Consider the following 25,079-nt stretch of genomic DNA (forward strand, 5'->3'; position numbering starts at 1 on the left):
TGGTTAATATAAATAAATCTAAGTATTTTATTGCTTTTATCAGATTTAAAGTTTATTAATAATTAAAGAAATTGATAAAAAAGGCTGGCGTTAATTAAATCATCAATATTTACCAGCTTTGAATTACTATAATTTCGAGAACATTGTATTTTTACTTATCATGCAAGGGGTAGACTATCATGTTGTGTTACGTGAAACTAATGGACTAACAAAATAATAAGATTTTTTTTAACGTGTGATAAACCTTATTTATAAAAATATACATGAATTCGCCGCGCGAAATGTATTCACATCTTTACATACAAATAACAATTTATACTATTTTTTTTTTGTGAATGACAGCTGGTATGATTGTCATTTTGCAACATTTGAATTTAGAACAGTATTTTAAATGGGAACTCCCAGAGCTTTCCTCGGTTGGCGGTATCGATTCAGCGCTCCCAACTTCCTGGGATGATGTAATCGACTGAGTTAAGGCCTTTGTTAGCAATTTCTTCACCACATATAAAAGCTATTTAGATTAATACGCTACATTTCCGTAGTAAATTTATTGCATTCTAGATAACCAATCTATCTATCAATAAAATATATGTAGTGAGGGCAATCGTCGATATTTGTTAATATAAGATTATTTTTTGTTAGAATTTTAAATTTTAATTAGGTTTTTCTTGTAATAATAGTGAAGTAGTAATTTTTTTTATGAATTCGCCTTCTCTTATAAGAAATAATGCCAAGTGTAAAGATTATACGTATAAAATCAGGTAATATTAATTAGAACTAATAAATGTACGCCACAAAAATATCATATACCTATTTCAAGAATAAGTTTTAAAAAAATAGGGCAAAATGGCAAGTCTGACATATACACGGAGAAGGAAAAAACACATGGAGAAATTACATTGTAAATGAAAGCTTCTAAACTGATCCTGTGATATTGAACTGGCCACTCGCCAAAATGGTCAAGGGTAAGTAACAAGTTGATATTTTATTTTTTTACTATAACCTTTTACCCTATCTATCTATATACATATTTAACATCATTATTTTGACAAAAAAAATAATTCACGAAGCGTCGAAGTTTTATGATTATCAAAATTAATGTATTTAAGAACTTATTACAAATTATTTAATGGGTAAATTAGAGTCAATTCACATACATAATATGTATTAATAACTTGTCTCGAATTGAACAGAATGTGGTCATATACCTATATAGTTACTAACACGTTAATTTTGTGTGATTTATCAAACGGAAAAATATATTTACGTAGGTACTTCTAATTAGAATAAAAAGCTATTGGGTAATCAAAAGAAACGTGTATTTGTTGAGTTTCTTTTAGCAGTAAGTTAGCACCTCGTCCAACTCACCTCACCTGTTGTTATCAATATTGAGCATTTTCAATATAGAGCTATTATTATATAGTGTGCTACCAAAGAAGCACAGAGGTTGAGACATTTAAAAAAAAGACTTTCGCTGATATCAATTTGTAGATTGAGATTGGCTGAAATAATTCAGCAGTAAAATGGCAATAAAATCTCCCCGTGAAATATTGATGAGCACCCCTTACGCCTTGACTTCGATTAGTTACATAATCAATAACCTCTTCAAATAATTGCAGCGACTTCTTAATAGAGTTAATTCTGAGTATGTTATGTATGTTTCAATAATATTTTAAGATAAAGGTTTACCTAACATAGTCTGGCGCACTAGGGAACCGATAACAAATATACTTTCTTCTGTGAAAGCTGCCTGTGTGATATATCAATATCAGTGATTATTATAATTTCATCAAACGGTTGAGCGTGATAAGGGTTTAGGTAAGTAATATAAAAGGTTATATTTGTTTTTAATAATAAATTTAACGTTGTCCATGAAAGTAGAAAATAATCTTTTTGAGTACAAAGTTTACAAAGCATATTAAATATATTTCTATACTTGCAATAATTAATTTACATAATGTATGGTGCATAATATTATTTATGTTAACATATTAAGTAAAAAATTGAAATTTCTTAATATGAAGGTAATATAATCTTCATACAATTGTAATACCTCAAATAAAGTACAATAACATAAATACGTAGAATATTTTTGTGACAAAACCTTTGTACCTTTCAACTTAGTAAGGTCAATGCCCTAGAGAATTTTATTTGTAACCCAAATAGACTACTGCAAAAACATAACGTCGCATGTAAGGACTGATTTTTTAATAACTGATTGAAGGTTATTTGTATATATTTTGAAGAACTTTTTAAGTACTAATTCGAATAGGGTAAAGACTACCGAACATAATGAAAGTTATGTAAATAATGTAATATTCGCATCATAAGTAATCTTAATGCATAGTACTCGAGTATACGTATGTTTGCCTAAACAATTATGTTTTTTTTGACTAATATGTAAAAACTACTTTACTTTTAGTTTTGCTAACGTCTTATCAAGTTTAAATTTGTATTTGCTTAGGAATTCCTTTTTAAAAACCGATTAACAAAATATACGTTATACAAATCAATAAATAATTCACTATATCCACGCGGCATTTATTTTTGAAGACAATTATTATACCTGACTAAACATTGTAACACAAACATTACGTCATTAAAGCACAAAGGCAGTCTCATCAAATTCAAGAACTTTATTTTTAAAATTTAAACTTGGTTTAAGCACCGACAAGCATAGTTTAAATCATTTTTACCGACCCACTTCGAATGTAGGTGAGACGGGTCACCTTCCAAAGCCCAGAATATTCTACCAAAACTGAAATTTGTCAAAATAGAATTTAAAAAAGATGTAAAATCAATTTGTTCTGAAACCACAGTAACCGGACAAATATTGGACACCACCATATAATTTGTACGCGGTTGCAATGTTAATAGATCTAGGTAAGAATTGTATCAATAGAAAATATCATAAACTTTTAAGTTAAATGTTACCAGAAATACAAAACTCTAAATTTGTTTAAATAATTGCGGTCTTATCTCTAATTCCAGTATTATATCAAAATGGAGTCGGGTTCGCATAGATAACATTTATCATCATCCTGTCATTGGCTTTATTAACCTTACTGTATTTTATATTGATTAATTATTTTCTGATTCAAGTTTTATTCTAAAATAAAAACAAAACTTGACTGAAAGTTGGTTAAGATTATTTTTGATTCAATCTACTCTTAAGAAATTTTCCATGAATTTTATAAAAGTAGAAGGAAATTTAAAGGCGAAAGGTGTTAAATTCTTTGACGTTTGTCGTATTTTGTTACAAGTTACTAGGTAAAGTATCTATATGAGTATAAGATGTTTGTTAAAATCCTGTACAATTATTCTATGATATAAATATTATATAGGATAAGTATTTCAGTTCCATTTTAAATGCATATACCTGAATTAAAATATTGAAAGTCGTGGTTTTTAAAATGTATGATTTTCATAAAAACTTTTTCCACTACGAATTTATATTTAATGAGTATTATTTTATTAGTATTAGTAGTAGTATTGTAAGAAAACTATTTATTCCCCGTTACGTTTTTTACAAAGATAACTATTTGAGGGTATGTATAAAAATTATTTACACACACTTCACTGCATCCAAAATTACATTCTCAAATTGTCACAGATTAAAAATACGCGGGAAATGTTTAATCGCCGCAACACTACTGTCACATACGCGGAGCCAGAGACAACTGAACGCTTGAATGAAAGATTGGAATGAGGGATGGGGGATGGGGTAGTTTAGGGTCGTGTGTCTCCCACTGGTATAATTTTATGACAAATAAAATACAGTTGCTTAAGTAATACGCTTAAAATTAATATTATCTATCCCAGAGGCGTGCTAAACACGTCAATTTTATTTAAAAAAAAACATAATACAGTCTCATTTGATCGTTTAAAAATACTATTTTCACTTTATTGACACAGCGTTTTCAATTATATATACTGTATTTATTGTATATATGTTAATAGTTATGATAGACGGAATAAAAAAAGAATACATAGTATGTAGAAAATAATAGAAATTCAACTTAACATACAAAAATATAGATTAGTAATACTATTTTTGAAATATGTATATTATGGCGTCGCAGTTAATAAATTGCGTGGGAATTAAGTATTAACTGTATTATAGCGCAATGACACCAGTAACCTTTAATCAGATGAAACTCATATTTTTCTAACGGTTTATTATTTGCAATTTTTGATAGTTAATATTTCTTATAAAAAAATTGTAGATCATTTAAAAGTGTGTTAACTGTGCTATCATCAAGTAAGTAAAATATAACTATAGAATCCTCTTTAATCTTTTATATTTTCCTTCACAAATTATATGAATAGATTTTTATTACTTATAGGGACATCCGTGGACAATGGTCACCGCTAAGCGGCATTATTCGATCAGCCATATATGTAAATAATGTTTTTACAGAGTCCACTAGACAAGCGCGAAGACTTCTGCTTAAACCACATAAAACGATCATCAATGGCTGTGGAACTCTTCGTCTTTTTTTGCGTCTAACAGTTATTGTTTCGAAGACCCTGACAAATCCATCACACCAACGCAGCGTTGGACCATGGGGTTTTCTCGCCGGCATTGGGTGCATATGTCCCCAACTACTTAGCCTGTAGCATTTTCTGAATAGGAAGAGGCCATTGGTGCCGTCAACGATGTTAAAAATTTCATTTAAGCAGTTCAGCAGCAAACACCGTCGTCGCTAACAGTTAGTTAGTCACAATATTTTCTTTTATCAAAAAGTAGCAAAGAAAATTATAAATAAACTTAAACTATAATTATAAATTGAACGTCGTGTTATCGAAGCTTGTACGTGGATTTCAGCAATAAATATTTATTTTTTATGACAAAAGCATGTTTTTGTGAATTCGGCATTCAGCCAGTCATATTGTTTGTGGGGAAATAAATATCCAGACCAGACAGGTTTATTACATTTTAAATCTTCCAAAGGGTTTTATATAGAATATATATCAATCTATAATCTGTGATACTTACTTTTTAATTATATGATTTGAATTGCTTTGCTCGATGCACTAAGTAAACCATTTAGGTCGGTGCCTTTTATTTTTTTCATCTGTTTCGTGAGTATTGAGCATGTTTATTTTTTTATATTTGTGCCTGGCCTCAAAAGGCAGCGTATCTGTCGACTTTTGAGGTCCAATGCGTGCGTACAAATTATCTGAAGCAGTTTTTTAGGAGGGTGTGCAACTATTTAATCAATTACAATCTAAAATTAGCAATATTTGTGTATTTGAGATATTAAAAAAGGCAGTAAAGATGCATGTTAGAGTGAACACAGTTGACTAAAATTGAGACGGGCTAATGGAGACGTGTATCTCGCAAATACACATTAATATTAAGTTTCTCATCTAATTAAAATATATTTTTTTGTAATGAGAAATAAAGTTCTTTAAAGACTATACGTGCCCGTTTTCTCAAGATACTTTTTCTTTCACCATGCTAGCAAATGTTAAATGCATAGAAAGTCCATTGGTGCACAAGCGGGGATTGACTATTGACACTAAAATACAGCGAAGTTTCAAGATCCGCCTAGTCTTTATATGGATGATAGATCCAATAAAGATAAAATTTCTCAACACGACCTTGTACTGAAAACAATAGAGGTCTTTTGCTGTAGATCAAAAGCATCAGTCTAATTCTGTATTAAAATGAATAGGTTGAAATCGTATTATCTGTTCAGTTACTTAAATATGTGTTACTTATTTTTTTTAAATAACATCAATTTATAACAAAATAAAAAATATGAAAAAAAATTAAGAACGGTTTTTAGATTTACTTATTATATCGCAATTGCAATATTATAGGACTATTCTAATGCGACGTTTCATCCATACTGGCATGGACAGTTGGAATTGTATGATAAAAAATGTGATTAGGTTGATAAAAAGAAATATTATGCCCTTAAAAAATCCTATTTGTGTTCCTAGAATAAGACAAAAGAAGCCAAACAAAGCATGTAATTAAACATCTTATTTACTGAGTTAATGAAGTAAGATTGTCCTCGATATAGGAGATTCCGTTAGATGAAGATTTCTTTGTGTAGAACTCATTTGGGATTAGTTTAGTCCCTTTAAAGATAATTGGACTCTCACTACTGGCGACCGCTGATAAGCCTATTTCCCTTGACACAAAGGTAAATAAGAGACAAACTTCTTATCATGCTTTTTGTTTTTTAAGGGCGGATGGTATATCTGTGTGTAATTTGTGACAAAAAAAAGTGCGTGCGTACAAAGTACATAGCAGAAGTGAAACTTCTTTGTAAATTAATTACTAACGTAAAACCCCTAATAGATGATCATGTACCAGTACAAGATCAATCCATGTATTTGTATATGTATATTCACGCTGATTACACACTGTATATTATGTGCTAATGATAATATATAATTTGCGTTTATTGCACAAGACGTTATGCGACAGAATTTCCATCTAAAATTTCAAATATGTAACTGCTGAACGAATACATAAACTAATAGCGTGTATTTTTTTCTCGATCTTCCTTTCTCACTCTCCTTCAATCGGTTTCAATCGCTCTATAACTTTTCTTCGACAAAATCGCTGCATGTCTTCGTGACGTTGCATCCGTAAAAAAAATACCCCCATGCGCCTAAAGAAGTTTCACTTCAAAAATGTCATAAAATAAAATAATTTCCATCACATTATTTAAGTTTTAAAAGTTATTCAAATGTATTTTTTTTTATTTTAAGTTTGTTACCCAAATCACATAAAAGAAAAACCAGTGGCGCTTCAAACCTTTATGGTATCGTCAAATGTCTGCAATTTTTCGTGCTTTTTTGTTTATTCTAATAGGCAAGTTGCAGCCTTCTGTATCTGATACACCGCTTAGGGCCATTTCCTTAGTATCTGTTCCTTCACCGTACGACCGATTGTTTAATGTGGACATAGACAGTAAGTTCATTGGTGCACTATTGGTAACCTTAATACCTCAGAGATAAGATTCGCACGTTGAGCCATCACTGCTCTAAATTAAGAAACTCTTTAAAGAAAAACTTTAAAGAAACCGCAGCGGCAGTCTATCAATTCGAACACTTTGAAGTGTAAGTTTTGTGTTCACGCCTAGCTCTTGAATCTGTTGACCCATATGGCGATTGGCTTTTCTTCCTTATGTAACTCGACACTTTCTATACTTGGACACATATTATGTAGTATGTAAAACTTAGCTAGTCATTAGCCGAAGCCAGTCTTATTCGAATCACAAGTAATTACCTCTTCGAGACAAATTATCTAGATTACAATCAAGGGCATCTTTAAGTGAGTTACATCACCATATTAGTCACACAATACACCTAATTTTTTGTGAGAGTACGGTTATATAAAGCGTACCCAGCTTAGTATAGATTGACAACCAAATTTTAAACTACTTGAACGGGTTTAACATGAAATTTCTATATTATTATAATAACAGTTATAATTCTAGGAACTTCGCGATAAAAGATGGCGTCAATATGACAGTCGTTTAAATATCTTTGCATAATGCTAGTACAAGTATAATAATGTATCTACGTACTAAGTTTTATCTATCTACGAACGAAGGAACTACGAAAATATAATATAATTATATGTTCCTTACGTAACATAGTTAAGGTAATTTAAGTTGAATGTTTGAAACTCGTCTGAAGTTCTAGTTTGTTGTCCAACTAAGTGTATTACCTAAACTGATTCTCTTAGCACTACGTTTAGACCCGTAGCCTCTATTGAAAATGATTATTTAATATAGGGTTATCGAAGAGTATTGAAACGGATCGCCGCGCGCCGTTTTTTTCACAAACGAAGTCTTTTGTAAGATTATTTTTGTAACACAAAATACAGGAAGTATATATATATATATATATATATATATGTCTCTTAACACCAATATATGTAATGATTTAGGTTCTCATCATATTGGTTCTAGACACAGATTGTAATTGTTGCTATAGATAAGTACGATGATTAATTAGACTTTATAACTTAGATAAACTCTTGTGCAAAAAATGGGTATATAAGGAAAATTACGTTATAGGATCGTCTTATGTAGCCTGTGATCTTATTCTCGTGTAAATTGAATTCTGGCAATTTTTTATAAATTTTTGACGTACTCTTAAACACCGATGTACATGGCAAAACTAAATGAAGTGATCGACAATAAAGACATAACAATTTTTTATTAAATATAGTTACAAATTTAAAACCTAAAAACAAGTGTGATTTCTTGCCATAATCACTTGCTTCGATCTTTCTGGAAATGCATTCCACGATGTTTTAATTAAGTTTTGAGTAATATACGTTCACATTTTTCTGCAATAACTCTTTTTAGCTCTCTGATGTTGTGGTTGGAGCAGGTTGCATAGAATTGGATCCATAGGCCAAGCTGACCGATATAAACGACGGATCCCAACTTCTTGCATGTACGCTTCCACGTCGCCGCACTTACAAGCGTTCTCGTCCATACAATTTATATCTTCTTTATGAAGGAAAGAAGTTAGGTTGTAGACGGTCAGGAAGTGGATTTTGGCTCACTCGACGATAAATATCTTACACGAGTATAATGTTATATGCATAAGGCAAAAATATTTAGATACTGAAGACAGAAACATTATTAAAAGTTACGAGATATTTCGTGAGAATAGAATGAGTTAATATTGTTTGGTTTGTACAGCCCTATTACACGGGAGCAAATTTGCTAAGGTCGCATGTCATTAAAATGACATGAAAAGTCGACGTTTTTAGATTAAGCTTTGTAAAATAAAATTTAGCATCCGATTTCAGTAAAATTATGTAGATGTTATGTGGGTGATTTGCCTTTGCTTAGTCGAGTTATCACCTTTTTTATGATATGAGGCTGCTAAACCTAGTCTTAAAAAATGTATTTTAATAATTTACAAGCAATAAAAAATTCGCGATCTTCTTTATTTTTAAGCTGCTGTGAAGTTTTTGCCGCCCTTGCATTGTCATGTCCTAGAATCTTTTTTATTCTTACAATTTCGTTGAAAAAGCACAAATATAATTAAATTTTTGGGTTGGCTTTTAGCAAAATTTTGCACAAACTATCTAGTTTCTAGCTTTAGCAAGAAGTAGGACTGACATGTATGGGTTGGTAGAGGAATAGAAACACCTTTTCTGAAATGAACATGAACATTGCAGCCTATTACATTAATACCCCTTATTATCACAAATATTTAAATTAATTGTAAGCTACCCTCTTTTGGAGACATTTGAAAATATTAGGTCCCAAACCTTTCACTACACTGCAAGCGAAAGTTAAAGTTGTACGCTGACTTGGATAAAATGCCAAAGTACCACTGCAGATGGCGCTAGCAACAATACGCAAAAATTCGTAAATTTTCCTATTCTGGGTAGCATGAAATAGAAAATATTATTAGTCTGTTATTTAAATTATTTGACTTGCAATGGACTCATATTCAATTCTGATAATTTCAGTAATAATATATTTTCACGCCATCTATTGGCGGAGTTATTAAACTTGAGATTTGTTCTGGTTCTAGAATCTGAATCTAGTCGGTATTCTATAACATTAATTCTGCATTCATGCCACATACAAAACTAGAATATAATGTCATTTAAAACAGATTAAATATAATTAGATAGACATATATTCTATTTTATCTTTCTAGATTGATAATAGGTTTCATAAAAATAGTTTATATATGTTTATTAAGACTTCTCAGTTCTGGCGTATGTCTACTATCGAGAATATCTCAAACTTTTGCAATGCGACAAACCTGAAGGAAAAAGTTTCCAAAGAACTTTTATTATCCCATCTCACAGAAACAGACAGTTAGAATTGCTTTTAGAGTGAAAATGTATTACGAATTAGGGCCGAGCGTATATTTTCTGTTATTATTGGATTATTTTTTAATATTAGAGACCATCAACGTCCTCCTTGGTTTCGTAGTAAAAACACATATAATGGAAGAAAGAGTCATTGTTTCGGATTAAATAATACAGAAAGCTATTAAGTCTAAGGCTTTATACATATTCCCACAAATTAACATTTGGAAACGGGTGCACCGTATACCCAGAAATTTAGTAAAATTGGCTGTGATTTACCATAGACAATTAAGCTTTGGATTGTTAAATTTATAGTTTCGGCTGTTAATGTAGGCTATTACAAAAGTCTTAGCTTACCTTTCCTTATCCTATGTAACGGTGAATTAGCGGGTGTGGGTTCGGAACTGTGATCATAGTCCGTGCCACTGCTATCAGCACCTGGTGCTACGGATAGTACTGTACCAGCAGGACATCTTTCACGGCTTTTACTGCGTTGCCAACGATTCTAAAATAAGGTCACAAACATATCAAAATTAAATTTATATAAAATTTGAACATTGTGGATTTCATTTACCCGTGAGGTCCATATAAATAAAGATACATAATTTTGTTTATTACGAACTATTAAAAGAAATGTAGTATTAAACAGCACTCTATTATATTATTACCTTTCGAAGTAAAAATGTTATTTCACGTAATTACATATGTAAAAATACTTTATGTGGAAACTAACACGTCTGAAAATTAATATCGACAGCACAGTAGGCTAATCAACTAATAGTCTATATCAATAATCAAAGAATTTGATATATAAATCTAGTAGCCAAGTGATTTTATGGATAGTAATTGGTCAACTTCATCAGTCTTTAGAACACTGTACTATAGGTACATACACAGACCATAATTTAATTCTTGAATGTTCTAATTAACCCTCTATTGAATAAAAAAACTCCACAGCCTTTTTAAATTATTCATTGAGGTGACGTCGTGCCAAGAATTTTTAGTCACGTTTTAGTGAGTAATTAAAAAAGTTACAAAAATAAAATTTATCTGTTACTGATGGCAAAAATACCCTGCTCATTTATCATTTTAATGTTTATGTCATTATGTGTACGTTTATATATTCGATTGATATATACCAACAATATATTAGACATAGACATAGACATAGACATATCATTTATTACAAACAAAACACACACACATAAATACACAACACAGCAGTAATCAAAGAGAAAAAATTAAATAAAAGATATAAAACGAGGTATATTATTTTTTTCCTTTTCCCCTTCGGCCCGTCTCAAGCATATATTGCATGTGTGCTGTGGCTGTAAATGGCCCTGGCTCAGCATTATGCTGAGGAGCAGAGTGTTCCACAGTGCTGGTCATTCTGCCAGAGACCACATCAGCTAGTTTGCGCCTCAATCGCAAAAAAAAAGAATATATTAATACTCAGTAGGAAAATGATAATAATAGTATTATTGAAACTTAGCAATATCGGTAACAAAGTCTATTATATATTGTATATAAAATTATACATATAATTAAATTCCCATGATTGTATTGAATTCGAACGAGCCCATTTTATCTTTAATAAAAAAATGCCGAACGTATTACGTTGTTAGTATGTATTGTAGTTTCATAGAAAACAAGCGAATTTTGCGTACCTACTTTCCAGAATTGAGTTCGTTAAATTTGACCAGAAAAACGAGACGAGAAGAACTAAATTGATTGACTGAGGGACTTCGATGCTTAAGATTTAATGATTAGTGAAAAATAGAGCTCTCATAGTGGTTTAAAATATATAAATTACGGCCTTATTATTAAACGTAACTATTACTGTGCAGTGACGAAGCTACCTTGGGTGGCACCCGGCGTGGAGTTGGTGGTGTCACCCTAAGGAATGTAAAAAGCAATAAATTTTATATGATAAAATACATGGATCATTAATAAAAGATCACGAGTATGGGACGGGGAATCCCCACGACAGCGTCAAGCTCGTTTGCGAGAATCCCTGAATTCTACATAGAGCTAGAGGAGGAATCCCTATAAAAGAAATTTTTATACTAGCGATTTTTTTTTGATTGTACATTGTATTCTTAAAGTTGAGAGATCTGGTGGGTGTCATCCCAAAAAAGGTGATATCCAGTGCGGAACCCCTCCCCCTCCCCCCTTTTGCTACGTGTTTAGTATTATTCGAACCATACCATATGATACCGTACGTTTTATTTGAAAATAATATCATATCCAATTCAAGTAATTCGTACCGTATCACACAGTTTTGTCATGAGACCGAAGAAGTATTGATTAATGAAATTCGCTTGTAATATCCGAAAGTAAAGCAACGAAAATGAAATGGAATTTTCACCCTTTGCTTTTTAAGTCACTAATCATTTCATTTCACAAGTACTTTGAATTGAAAATTGGAATTGAAACAAATTTAAATAAAGAACAGAGAGGTCGTTGACCACTGTTTAATTACTAAATTAATTAATAATAATAATATATAAAGTATTCATGTTATGGGTTAAAAGTATATTAGAAATTCAAATTATGTTTTAGCACTTAGCACATAAAAAGTTGGTGAGACGTGATCGAAAAGCAATAATTATATATGTAATTATATTACGTTTACTGAGTATTTAAATACCCTTTAAAAAACTTAATTCCAAATTCAAACAATTACTTGTTATATTATTTGATAGTTCGAAAATAATATTGTTATTCTTTACATGTGTCTTACTAGTTTTGCTTAATAAAAGTAAAGGTAAGGTAAGTAAAGGTACCTACTCAAATTTCCAAAAGAGAGGGATAGAATTAATTACTATTACGAGTATACCTCAATCCTCTTTGATGTCATTGTTAGAAGTTTGTTTGGGTCTTAATTATGAGTCAAAACAACTTTTGTAATAAAGTACTTTACCTAAAACTGCGAAGTTTGTGTATGAATTGAAAAACAAATTTCGATTTAGGTTTTGAGCGGTTGCTAAGCTTGGAAAATCTAGCATTTATTTAGCTTAAAATTGTTTCACTCCCTTTTATAACTCCTATTATCCTATTATTTAAGGACATTCTTAAAAAATCTAATTCAAGACGTATTTTTACTTATTTTTAAATTTCTTGTGTATCTGGAAATCTGGTCTATGCAACCTTACCTCTCTATAATGTGGTATGCTTACCTTCAAATTACTAAAGAAATGATGAGTCCTATGTACAACCGATAGTGGTGTATGATGATGAGCAGAGCGGGCGCGTGGCGGAGAAGCATGAAGTGGAGCGGAACATGACAGCTCTGAAGCTGACTTAGACAAGCGTCCGCTGAGCGCTTCCGAGCGTTCTGTAAACAAAATATATGCTCTATATATGATTGGTACATATAGAGAACATTGTTGGCCTAGTGGCTTTAACGTGCGACCCTCATCCCTGAGGTTCTGCGTTCAATTGCCCGGCTGTTCAATGGAATTTTCTTTCTGTGTGCGCAATCAGCATTTGCGTCTACGGTGAAGGCAAACATCGTGAGGAAACCGGCATGTTCAAATACAAATATCGATTACATATCTCACACACAAAAAGCTGAACACGCTTGTGGCACTGCAAAATTTTTAGCGCTTCAGGTTTCTGTATTTGTTTCATGATGATTTGCCAATCTTATAGACATGTGTGTTATCAGCCTCCTGTGCCTAATACACACAATTAAAAGAAAAATACGAATCTTTAATGATGCCTTACAAACCACTAAGCAATTAAGCCGACCCAATAATTGTATACGCTCTTTTCATAGTAATTCAACTTGCTCATACAATACACCCCAGTATAACGGCATACGTGCCAATTAGGACATCGTGTCAATAGACTTAGGGGTTAATACACAATTTTCCTGCGCCTATGTGTAATAAAGTATAAATGAGAGTAGCAGAATATGTTTTTATTTATATTAGGATATAAATATATTATTATTATAACTATACTGTTAATATTAATTGTAATAAATTCCAAATTCAATAATCTCTATTCAATCAGAAATTACTTATATAAAATTTTATATTGATCACGAAAGATATACATAAATGAGACAATAAGGCCTTTAAGGGCAACAATTATTTATATTTTTCATAGGTATGAAGTGTAATGATAAAACAATTTTTATCATAAAAAATAAATCAAAATTGCATAATATATGTTTAAATACTAAGCTTAGGTTTGAATCAAATTGTTTATATTTCAATCATAATCGAATTTTTATATGAATGGTGTGCCCCTTTGTGTGTGTTGCGCCTTATTTGTGACTTTCATTATTTTGTACTGGTAAATTATAACAGCCATGCAAACACGAGTAGCTTACTTTAGCTACTATAATGTGCTAAATGCTAGAAAAATTATAATTTCATTATAGGTAGAAGATAACACGTCCAACATACTAATACCCTAACTATACTCACAATAACCGGAAATAAAAATATATATACCAAACCATTTTTATAATTTTTAGTATAAAAATATTAATAATAGTTTTTGGCATATAAATATAATTTTTGAATGTTTTTTATGTAGCATAATTGGTGTGGGTATTATTTTGGCGTTCTATCGAATTAGTAGTAACTGGTAAGGTAGAATAATATAGTGGAAATAAAATAAATAAATATTGTATTACTAATAAGTTTTGTGAAATTGAATCCCCACTGGAAAAATACCGGATAGTGCGATTCCCGCTCCAAATAAAAAAAAACAATGTTTTATTTTTTAACTGAGAATGAAGCCTTCCTTAAGGAGGAAGCCGATTGGTAGACGTACCGCTTTTAGACGGTTGCATATTGAGATGCCTGGACATGACTATAGTAAACAATATATAGATGACGTGATATGTTATAATAAATCTAAAAATAATATAAGAGAGATGCGTTTGATTGTGCTTGATCATTGGTTATAATATTATATTTTGCGTGTCGAGTATTGAATTACAATGAAACACGCCGTTTTCAACTTTCGCCCTTGTTTTGTTAAAATCTGCAATTTGTTAGAAATACGAAAGCCACATTAACCATTAAATTTAACTTGTAATTCGTAGCATTAACTGTGGGCAACGGAGTGCGAAACCGCGGTTAGTTTAGCCGGTCGCTATATTTTGTTAATGTTTCAACTATATTCTGTCACGGTAGCATTTTTAATACACTTCTATAAAATCTTCTAGCCGATTACATTTTTTATAAACTATAGCATATCACCCGTATCACCTCGACGTCCGCCGTTCCACAACAGCGCGTTTATCAAGGCAGTTTTTGCAGCCACCAACACCAGCACAGTTTTTGTGGAACCAGCTGCCCACTGAAATATTTCTGAATAAATTCGATTCAAGAAAAGAGCGTACCAATTCTTAAAAGGCCTTATTTGGCCCTGTTTTAATAATAAAAAGATTTATTATTAAAAATAGATGAGTGAATCCTTAAATAAGTTTGAATGAAACGGTAATACTAATCTGGGGAATTAAATCAAATTGAAGTGAAAATTTGCTAAAACCAGCTCAGTGTAATTCACAAGAACGTTAAGTTAACGTAACTTTTACCGTCTTTATTAGATTAGGTTAGGTTAGTCAAAACGTTCCCAAAAAGTACTAACAATACGTCATAATTGATGTCATAAGATATTAATTTTAATTGCAATAAAATTATATTTTAATAAATGTGTGGGGCCCTGAATTTGTTTCTGTTCCATGAATCATTTTTTTTAAAAGGCCGATTTTTGTTTACTTAGAGATAGACCGAAATTCGAACCTACATCGAACTTAGTGGTGAGCGCTGATACCACTAGGCCGTATTAGTATTAGTAGGCTATTAACTGATGACGATCAATTACTCATCGGATCAATGACTTCTGTTCTATTAACGAATCCAAATAGACTTATCCGGCCTATGACCAGTGATAGCGGTCACAAAAACTAAAAAAAAACATCCTGTGCCCCGTTGATTTTCATTTTTATTACTATATATTGATTCATGTCCAGTGGAGCAAGATAATGATGATGAGATCTATACAAGTATCTTGTGAACTAAAGTAGTTGGCGATTAAAAAGAGTGCCTGAGAGTTTCTCGCTATTTCTTCTACTACGATCCATGACCTGAGATTTAGAAACTGAGTTCTGATTGAGAATTTTAGAGAATGTTAATTTAATTAAATTGTTGAGGTGAATAAATATTTTAAGCAGAAGATAAATAACGAGTATTGTAAATTAAACCTAATTTCGCTTTGTACATATTAATACATTTTATACAGGAACAATTTTTCATATCCTTTCACACGTGACATCGTGCACGAAGCGTCAATGTCTTTTAGAAAATGTGTAAACTGTAAATTGTTACGCCACCCTCCCCCCTTTTGGATTTACGATCGTCGAATTAATTGCCTGAAAATGTTTCATTTAAAAGCAAACAAGGTAGGATACAAAGTAGGATATTGTCGCGGTCATGTGTTCCCTATTTGGCATGGACAGTGTTTAGCTGTATCTGAATTTTTTTAAATGATTGTATAATGTTTACCTTTGTATCCGTTCTAATAATTTTAATATTACTACTTTAATATACTGTATGTATACAGTTATAATTTTTGGTACTTGAACAAATCACTAACATAAATCTTTAAAATGAAGAATAAAACAGATGTAATAATCTAGGAACACGCTACCCTTTTATAATAGTCGTTTGTAAATTCAGCCTAATACTAGCCCTCAAATGACCTGGCGTTTAATCTCAAGGGAACAAGTTATTCCCTCCTTTAAAAGTCAGAAACAGAGCGTGATATTTCTCGTAAGATTCTTATCTGCACTCTTTGGTCGTAAATTATTTAGCTTCTGGCTGGAACTTTTTATTATGATTAGGAATGTTTCAATGAATGTTTTTATGGAAGTAATATATGAATAATATACGAATTGTAATAAATTCTAGCGTCTCCCGCAGTAGCTCGAAATAATATTATATTTTATTGTTATTAATGTATATATATACGTAATATTATATAGATTACAAAGCTTATACTGAAAGAGCAGTGTTGGCCTAGTGGCTCCAGCGTGCGACTCTCATACCTGAGGTCGTAGGTTCGATCCCCGGCTGTGCACCAATGGACTTTCTATGTACGCAACGGAATTAACTCCACTCCGTGCATATAAAACTAAGAATACCCGAGTGAGTAAAAAATTTTTTTTTTACTTTGATTATACAATGATGTGTGGGCAGGACTGTGTTGATTTGATTTAGGGATTTAGATATAAATGACATTGATTAAATCTAACGAAAACTATTTGCTTGCATCAGCTTAGTTAAACTGTTTTATATACTTATATTAGAGTTTATGTAAATTAGTATAACGCCCTAGTTAAAGTGACTTTCATGAGCAATCGTTTAAAATTCAATTTAAATCGAAATGTTGAGTAAAACTTTACATTGTTGTTAATGCATAGTTAACAAATTTTTTCGGTAGAATGGATGGTATGCAAGTTACAATTTTGTTCTGTATCTTTTTAGTATTTTCAACGTAAAATACGTCAAGGCACAGTTACAAGATCCATTAAAGGTTATTAAGGGAAATTACTTTGAGGTTACGACTCCTGAGTTTAATTTTCCTACATTTCCTGTTTATTGCGTTATCTTTAAACAAAATGTAATTATCACTATGCTGTGTGTATCAATCGCTTAAAAGTTTTGAATGTATCTATCTTGTGTTTGTTAGTGAAGATCAGATAAGTTTTTAAAAATTAAAGCGAAACTAGTGATTAAGACAAGCGAATGATGAACACCCACCTCGAAACACCCGCTTGATCAACTCAATATGTCTCGATAAAATCTCTCCGGAACCTTAAATATACCGCCCATCTGCTTAGTAATGGCTAAATTACGGTTTCTGTGCTTAGTAAATAGCAAATAGCTAATTCAATTCAATGAAGCCGCAATATAAAAAAAAAAGTAGTGATCCTTGCCTCGGGTAAAATGTATTACAGATATGTTGAATCTTTGATTTATGTGTGTAAGTAAATAAATTTTTATTTCAACTTAGTTTTGGAATTAAGCCGTCCATTACAAATCAAATATTTGAATAAAAAATCATAAGCGGATTAGTTTTGTAAACGAATTATTACAAAAGAATTTCTGAAAGCTTTAGAATTATGTATTCACCCGTATAAAGCTAACATAATGGGAAAAGTAATTACGAAAATTCCTGGAAACACTAGTATAATTGCGAATAGTAATTTCCGTTGAAACTAATGTAGCTAGAACAAGAACGCCTGGTTCGTGTCGTCCCAACTATTTCAAATACGATAAAGGATAATGTGATTTGTAGTTAGTTTGTAGTGATATATAGTACGCGACTGCGTTCCGATTGACATTCAAACTATAAAACAATGTTTTTTTTAATTTATATATACTAAGGCAAACATATATTATAAAATGTATTAATCAAACGTAGTGATAGTTCAGTAAAAGTTGTTTTAAAATTTAATTCTAACTTAAAATTCCTTAGTCTAAGTATCGACAATAATGTTAGACACTTTTTCATATTCCGATTGGACATAAATATAGTATTGCTTTTTGAAAAATGTATTATTAAAATTTAATAAAGCTAAAGTTTTCGTTTGCTCGTTAGTTTTAAGACTTAAACATTTTCATAAAAAAAGAAAAAACATTTTCTTATGTTGTGTTTATTAATTTAATCAAGCGTACGGGCTGAAGGTAAGGCAGCGGAGAACAGGCAGTGATAAATAAATAATAAATCTTCCTAATCATCAGTAGTAAAGGACTTCAATATTTATATTTTAGAAATATTCTTTTTGTTATTAATAAGATTCACGATTAAACGTCACCATGAGCTCATATCTTGCAATATCTAATTAGTTTTGAATTCCTGATACGATGTTGATAGCAAAACTTTCTTTTTTACTTCCGCCTGTACAGCAAATATCGGCAGAAAATTCGAAGGTTTAAATTGTATTAGTTTTTTCAGATCCTATTTCTATAATAAATTTGTTAATATATTTAATGTAATGGTTAAATGACAGGTCTGGGAGAACTGTGAGGTGAATAGGGTAGTAAGTTACAGTCGACTCTTGATAATTTGAAAATCACGGAGTAGAGTTTCTAATTACCAAGAGTTCGAAATAACAAGCGTTTAAACAATCAACCCCTCGTGATCTCAACTAAATAAGAATGTTCAAATATATTTTATTAATTCTATATTCCAACACACAAACATAATTTAATTTTTTTTACCTGCATATAAATAATTATAATATGTAAAGAGTTAGGTCCCAGGCATTTAAATAGATTTTTTTTTTAATTTAAGAAATCACGACTTAAAAGTATTTTTTAGACATTTTTAATTGAAATAATAAGTTTCTCCAGACTGATAAAAACCAGGGCGTGACTGAGTTTAGGGCTAAGACGTGATTTTACAGTGCATGACATGTTCATAATATTAAGGCCAAACATTTTGTCCACTACTTAAATATGTGGTGAATGTTATGAACGTAAGTAGAATAGTATATATTTTATCAATAATTTCCTAATCTTTCAAAATCATGCAGCAGAAAATCCTTGCTCTCATAATGAAGGTACGAGAAACGCTAAGTCTATAATTAAACTGCAGTCCGTTACGTGAAGGATCTGTTTTCAGTTGACCGCTCACTTTGCTACGTAATAAGCTGGGTGCTACGATTTGAATTAATCGCGTAGCTGCGCATCGTAGCTAAATGGAAGTGGTGCAGATATTAACTGGCTTAATTATCAGTAGCTGTTGTTTGCGTTTGATACTAGATTTTTTAAACACTCCAAATACATCCCATACTAGTCGTTGGCAATATGAATGCTCAATGAATTTATTATTCAACAAGGTTCCAAAAATTAAATTCAACCAGCAGTTATCTTAACTTGTATATTAAGTTACTTGTCATGCATTTGAATAAATATTACTCTTAGTTTTTCATTAAAATTTATGGTTATAATAAGTATAAGGTTAAAGTGAAATTTTTAAAATCACATCGTAGAAAACGAGAAATTTAATAATGTCCACGTATTAGAGATGAAGCGAAACAAGTACGTACGTGTTGTAATAAAAACTTTTATGATATATAGTCCAACCACAATCAAAATTAAGAAGTGTTCCTCAAAAAGCAATCTCGGCATTCAAACAATATAGCTAGGGAGCTGGTGAACATTTTACATTGTACTTTGATGTATTGACCCGAAGATTAATTTCTATCAATAAAACAAAATTTTCTTAATGAACTAAGGTCGTATATTGCTGCCTTTTTAGGATATATGTGAAAAGATCGATACTAAATCATTTGCCCGACTGTCTGTCATACCTGAAATATATATTTTTTACATTTTAAGGGGGTTTAAATTGACAACGCAGCGCTACCACGCAGACGTGGTCCATAAAATGAATTATAAGTTATCTATAAAAAAAGTCTCCCACATGAGCAAATCATACAAAGATTTTGCTCGCCAGCTCTTCAGCTAATATGTGGCGCAAGCGAATAAACAAAAATAATTAAATACGGGAAACTCTACCGTTGATTCAAGTGCTAGCGAAAACTTTATAATAGCATGGTTTAATTTTGAGAAACGGTAAAACTCGTCTATGTGAAAACTTTTGTTTTGCGTGTCTTTTGTCTAAACTAAGAGATGTTCATTCGTCGTTTAAAACACCAAGTGTTAAATCATATTAAATGATCTAGCATCACAGATAGCAAATTGACCTTTGGCATATAATAATATAAATCCTCTTATCGATAAAGCACATAAAAACGGTTAATGGTTCTATTACCAGCTAAAAAAAAATGTTTTCGATCGGAAAGTACCAGGCGCTTGCCTTTAAAGCCACATTATGAAACAGACGTAAAAAAATATCTCGTCACACGTCACACACAACATACAAGACACAGTATTGAATGTTTTAAAAGAAAAGTCGTAATAGGCCTTCAATCAACATTTTTTGGGAACAGATCATTTTATGTTAAGTTGTATACCTATGAATATAGTACCTACAGTAACAAATCCAGGCAATTTGATCTTCAAAGTTAGTATCTAATTCACCGCAAATAGGTATTTAATAAAATGACACTGATGTAAGTTTGAAACAATTACTTACTTGGTTGTGGTGAATGCTTTTTACTCGACATAGCGTCATATAGATTGACTATAATACATGCATGGTGTTAGATGGTGCTCGGATTTTCTTGTATGTGGCGACACTGAAAATAAAACATGTGATTAAATTTATATTCAGTAATATAGGTTTTCCTTAAACTATAAGGTTATTTGGTCTAAGTGAAATTTTAAGTCACATGCTACAAATGCTTGATGAAATCTATGAAATGGTCATGACCACCTCAAGTATATGATGAAAGTGTAAAGTTGACCTGTTATTAAACTCTCATAGATTATTTTTACATATATATGCAGCGAAATGATTACTGACAAAGCAATACTAAGTAAAGTTAAAGTTTTATATAAAGAAAAATTCAGTGTGATAAATATTTAATTTAAAAAAGCTTTACTAACACTTGTGTCCATATTTGGACGTAAGAAAAACAGATGAATACTGATAATATGTAGCGATTTCAAATACGAAACGTAGGACAAATTAACCATTCAATCGCTCATTTCCACGCGAAATGCTCCGTGGCCTACAAAAACAAATCCCTTGAGGATGATAATATATTTTATTAGAATTTTCTTTACGGGAGCAGTCCCTTAAGCTTATTTAATACCGTTTTCTTTAAAAGAGCCTTATTTGATCAATTATCTTTAAGTATTTTAGAAATTCAATCTTTACAATATTCTTCTAAATAATTTGTAATTAGACATTCACCAAATGGTCAAATAAATCTCTATGAGTGTAAATATACAGTTTTGAGTTTTTTTATGAAAAGCAAAACCTACTAACGTTGTATAGTGTTACTAAGTAGGTTTGTAGGCTGTTCACCCGTAAACGATGCGATCTAAAAAGTGTAATTGAGGCTAAGTATAAGCTGACTAACTAGACTAGCCCAGTTGAAACTTAAAAATATGAAGTCTTTTATTTGAGAAATACATTATTATATACTTAACAACATGCACACACTCAGTCACACACAATCACACACATCACACACACTCATGCGCACATACACACACAAACACGTTTGCATAGAATAAGTTCATAGCAATGCTATGAGAGAAACTATGAGAATTTGTATAAATAAGGGAGGTATCGAGTCAACCCCAACACAAGTGTCTATGACTACTTACGGGGGCCGTCTCATACTCATGTATTAACGTAAAATTTGAGAAACAATAAACATTTTTATTACTTTTTTATTTATTATTTTATTATTATATTTTCTATATACGAATGTTGGCCAGTAGTATTTGATTGTGTAATCATTGTCACTTTTGACTAATCGATTCTCGCATATTTACTAAAATGTATGTAGTTAATTGATGGTAAATGTCATTAACATTTTATATTGACGCCATTAACAACTAATAGATATTTATAATTAAACTCTATAGAATATCGATTGGTAAATCTAGCTTAAATATGTTTTTTTTACATGATTGTAATATCATTAGAATATAATTTAATGTTTATATCATGTTGATTAAAATATACCTATACTTTACATAAATAAGTGAAGTTACATGGTCATACGATTAGCTACAATAGTCATGGAAAAATTCTGTTTAAACCTGGTAAACGCGATCAAATTTGAATTCTCCTTCAGCTGTCAAATAAACGCCACCTCTCTAATGATGAGTTGAAAAGCGTTCTCGTATACAAGGCCCATTACTTTTGTAACGTCCTTATTTAAATTTGTTTCATAATAAATAGATAGATAATATGTATAGCTAGAAAAATAACTATTATGTACGTGTTAGCCTTAAGCCTAGGCGCTTGTGCGATGTTGTTACTAAACGCGCTCATAAAATGAAATCCTTGTTCAAGACACCCAGCTGTTTCTATGCTAACCTCAGCGGGCATGACCCAGACACATAAATGTCACAAATGTTGTCCGTGTCTTTCAGACTGAATCTTATTGAGAAAAGAAATCAACGTTAAATTTGCCTCTATTTACTTATACGAACCAACAGTAATCTCTGATCTGAACATCAATATTTTGGGTTTATATTATTCAGTATTGATTTTTTAATAAGGTTAAACGTGTCATTTACACTTCACTGTAAGGTGCTTCATTCGTTGACATACATAAGTCATTGAACATCCAAATAGCAATATCAACTCATTACTTTTTTAATCGAGTCTATGTTAAATAGGTCTGAGTACTTGTGAAGGCTAACTTACTTTTTTTGTTGCAATGAATAGTCGCTTGTTTTCTGACGATAGAAATTGCTGGAGGCAAGAGTGAATCGTGAATATAGCCTCCCCATACCAAGCCCGACACTTACCTCTTCAACATTTTACTTCAAGAGTTTTACTATATATTATATTGATAATGCGACTTCTAAGCTTAAACAGAACAATTATAGAGATAATTGCGGGCCATTATCTGCTTAATAAACATCTTTTTGTCCTAGACGCAGAGACTTTTTCAGCGCAGAGGAATCAGTCACCCACATAGTCCTGGAATGCGAGGCTCTGGCTAAAGAAGGAAGGAGCTAGGCTAGCTAAAGTAGCCAGGTCTTTACGCAAAACGGACCAAATTTGCGTCTAATTGCGGAAAATGAGTCCACTTACCTACTGTATATATTTACGTACTTAATTTGTACAATCTGTTAACCCCTTATTCATAAACGTTATATTAGGATCTCTGGGCTGTTTACAACCCACGCTCACAGTTAAGAAGATAATAAAATAAAATAATCACCAATTCTCTCCGTTAGAATCTTAAAATGTATTAGAAATTATTATTTCTAAACCATAGACATATGTATTAATTTAATATTACAATTGCATGATGTTTGGTCGAAAATTGTAACCCCGAAACAGTAACGACAATATATTTTAGTATTGCAAACACGCTTACTCCATAGTGGCAATAAGGACCTCAGAAATTATAATTTATAGTTTCGTGTGTAGAATATTTATGCGTTACAAAGTTGACAAGAATTTTGTGGGGCTTGTTATCACGCAATGTCGTACTCGAAAAGTACTATTTGAAAATCGACATCTACCGCAATGCAAAAATACCCTTGCCGCCTACGATACCCATAAACTACAAACTTTTGGACTGATTGTCAAAGTTCTCATTTCAACAGTTTTATCATAGTACTAAACAATAGTACTAACATTATTTTGTAATGATATCTTTAAACTTTTGAAGAAAGGAGTCCATTCCATTAATGGAACTCCATTTAATCTATATGCGATTTTTAATAAAGGTTTGTTAAATTATATTTTTCTTAAACTACTCCAATAATTCATTCATTCAAGTCATATTATAAGTAAAGTATTCTTTATTTAACATTTTCGATAAAAAACTGCGAGAGTTAAGAATGTTGCCAATGCTGGTTCGCGCTGGTATAATGGTACAAATTAATAATACAAACTGTTATAGTAGGTACTTGTATGTAATTAAATGTATTACAAACAATGTCAGTAACTGTGTGTATTTTGCTTAGATCAAATATGAGTTTTTATCTCTCGAATTCTATTTCCGTCACTAAAAGGATTTCCTTCAAATATTTATTCGTTTCTTCAAACGTGTTTCACAGAAAAAGGGGTATATACTATTCAGTTAATATATTTTGTGATAAAGTTACAACCCCTATATTAAATTCAAGGCATATATTAAAAAACTTGTACTAGATATTATTTAAAGCACCTAGCCGATGATCCACGCCTAGCCATAATAATCTTTACTAAGTTCTATACTTAGATTCAAATCGGTTGAGTAATTTTTGTATTCTTTTAAAAAAACATGATCAACATAATGATCATCAATAGCTGTACAGACCCTTGTAGGCATTCACAAGTAGATTTCGTCGAAGCATTCTATCTCGTGATTCTTGCGTACTTAAAAAACATATTGTTTCGAGGTCCTTGACAACTCCAACCCACCAACGCAGCCACCGTCTACCGGGTTTTCTCTTGTCACCAGTTTGTTGGTTGTAGGTGGGTACTAAGGACCTTAGAATTCTGTCGTCAGCCACAGGTGCACATGTCCCAACCCGCGCCTGTTGCATTTGCAATTGGACGATTTTGGCGTTGTCATATCATAAACAGATAGGTGTGTCATAAGCAATTCAAAGGGTTTATCAGATTTAGTTAAATATAT

At 31.4% G+C, this 25,079-nt stretch overlaps 1 protein-coding gene across 2 annotated transcripts in view; it reads right to left on the reverse strand.

Moving 5' to 3' along the window:
* Positions 1 to 25,079, reverse strand: part of LOC110993554 (multiple C2 and transmembrane domain-containing protein) — a 61,355-nt gene that overhangs the window by 23,429 nt on the left and 12,847 nt on the right. For both annotated transcript variants that reach the window (XM_045628830.1, XM_045628831.1), the window contains exons 2-4: positions 20,951 to 21,053; positions 12,997 to 13,154; positions 10,175 to 10,322 (exon numbers count right to left, since the gene is read on the reverse strand). In XM_045628830.1, the coding sequence (XP_045484786.1) occupies positions 10,175 to 10,322; positions 12,997 to 13,154; positions 20,951 to 20,981 (337 nt within the window). In that variant the 5' untranslated portion in view covers positions 20,982 to 21,053. The remainder of the gene's footprint in view (positions 1 to 10,174; positions 10,323 to 12,996; positions 13,155 to 20,950; positions 21,054 to 25,079) is intronic.

The sequence above is a fragment of the Pieris rapae genome, chromosome 7, assembly GCF_905147795.1.
Source record: "Pieris rapae chromosome 7, ilPieRapa1.1, whole genome shotgun sequence".
Lineage (NCBI taxonomy): Eukaryota > Metazoa > Arthropoda > Insecta > Lepidoptera > Pieridae > Pieris > Pieris rapae.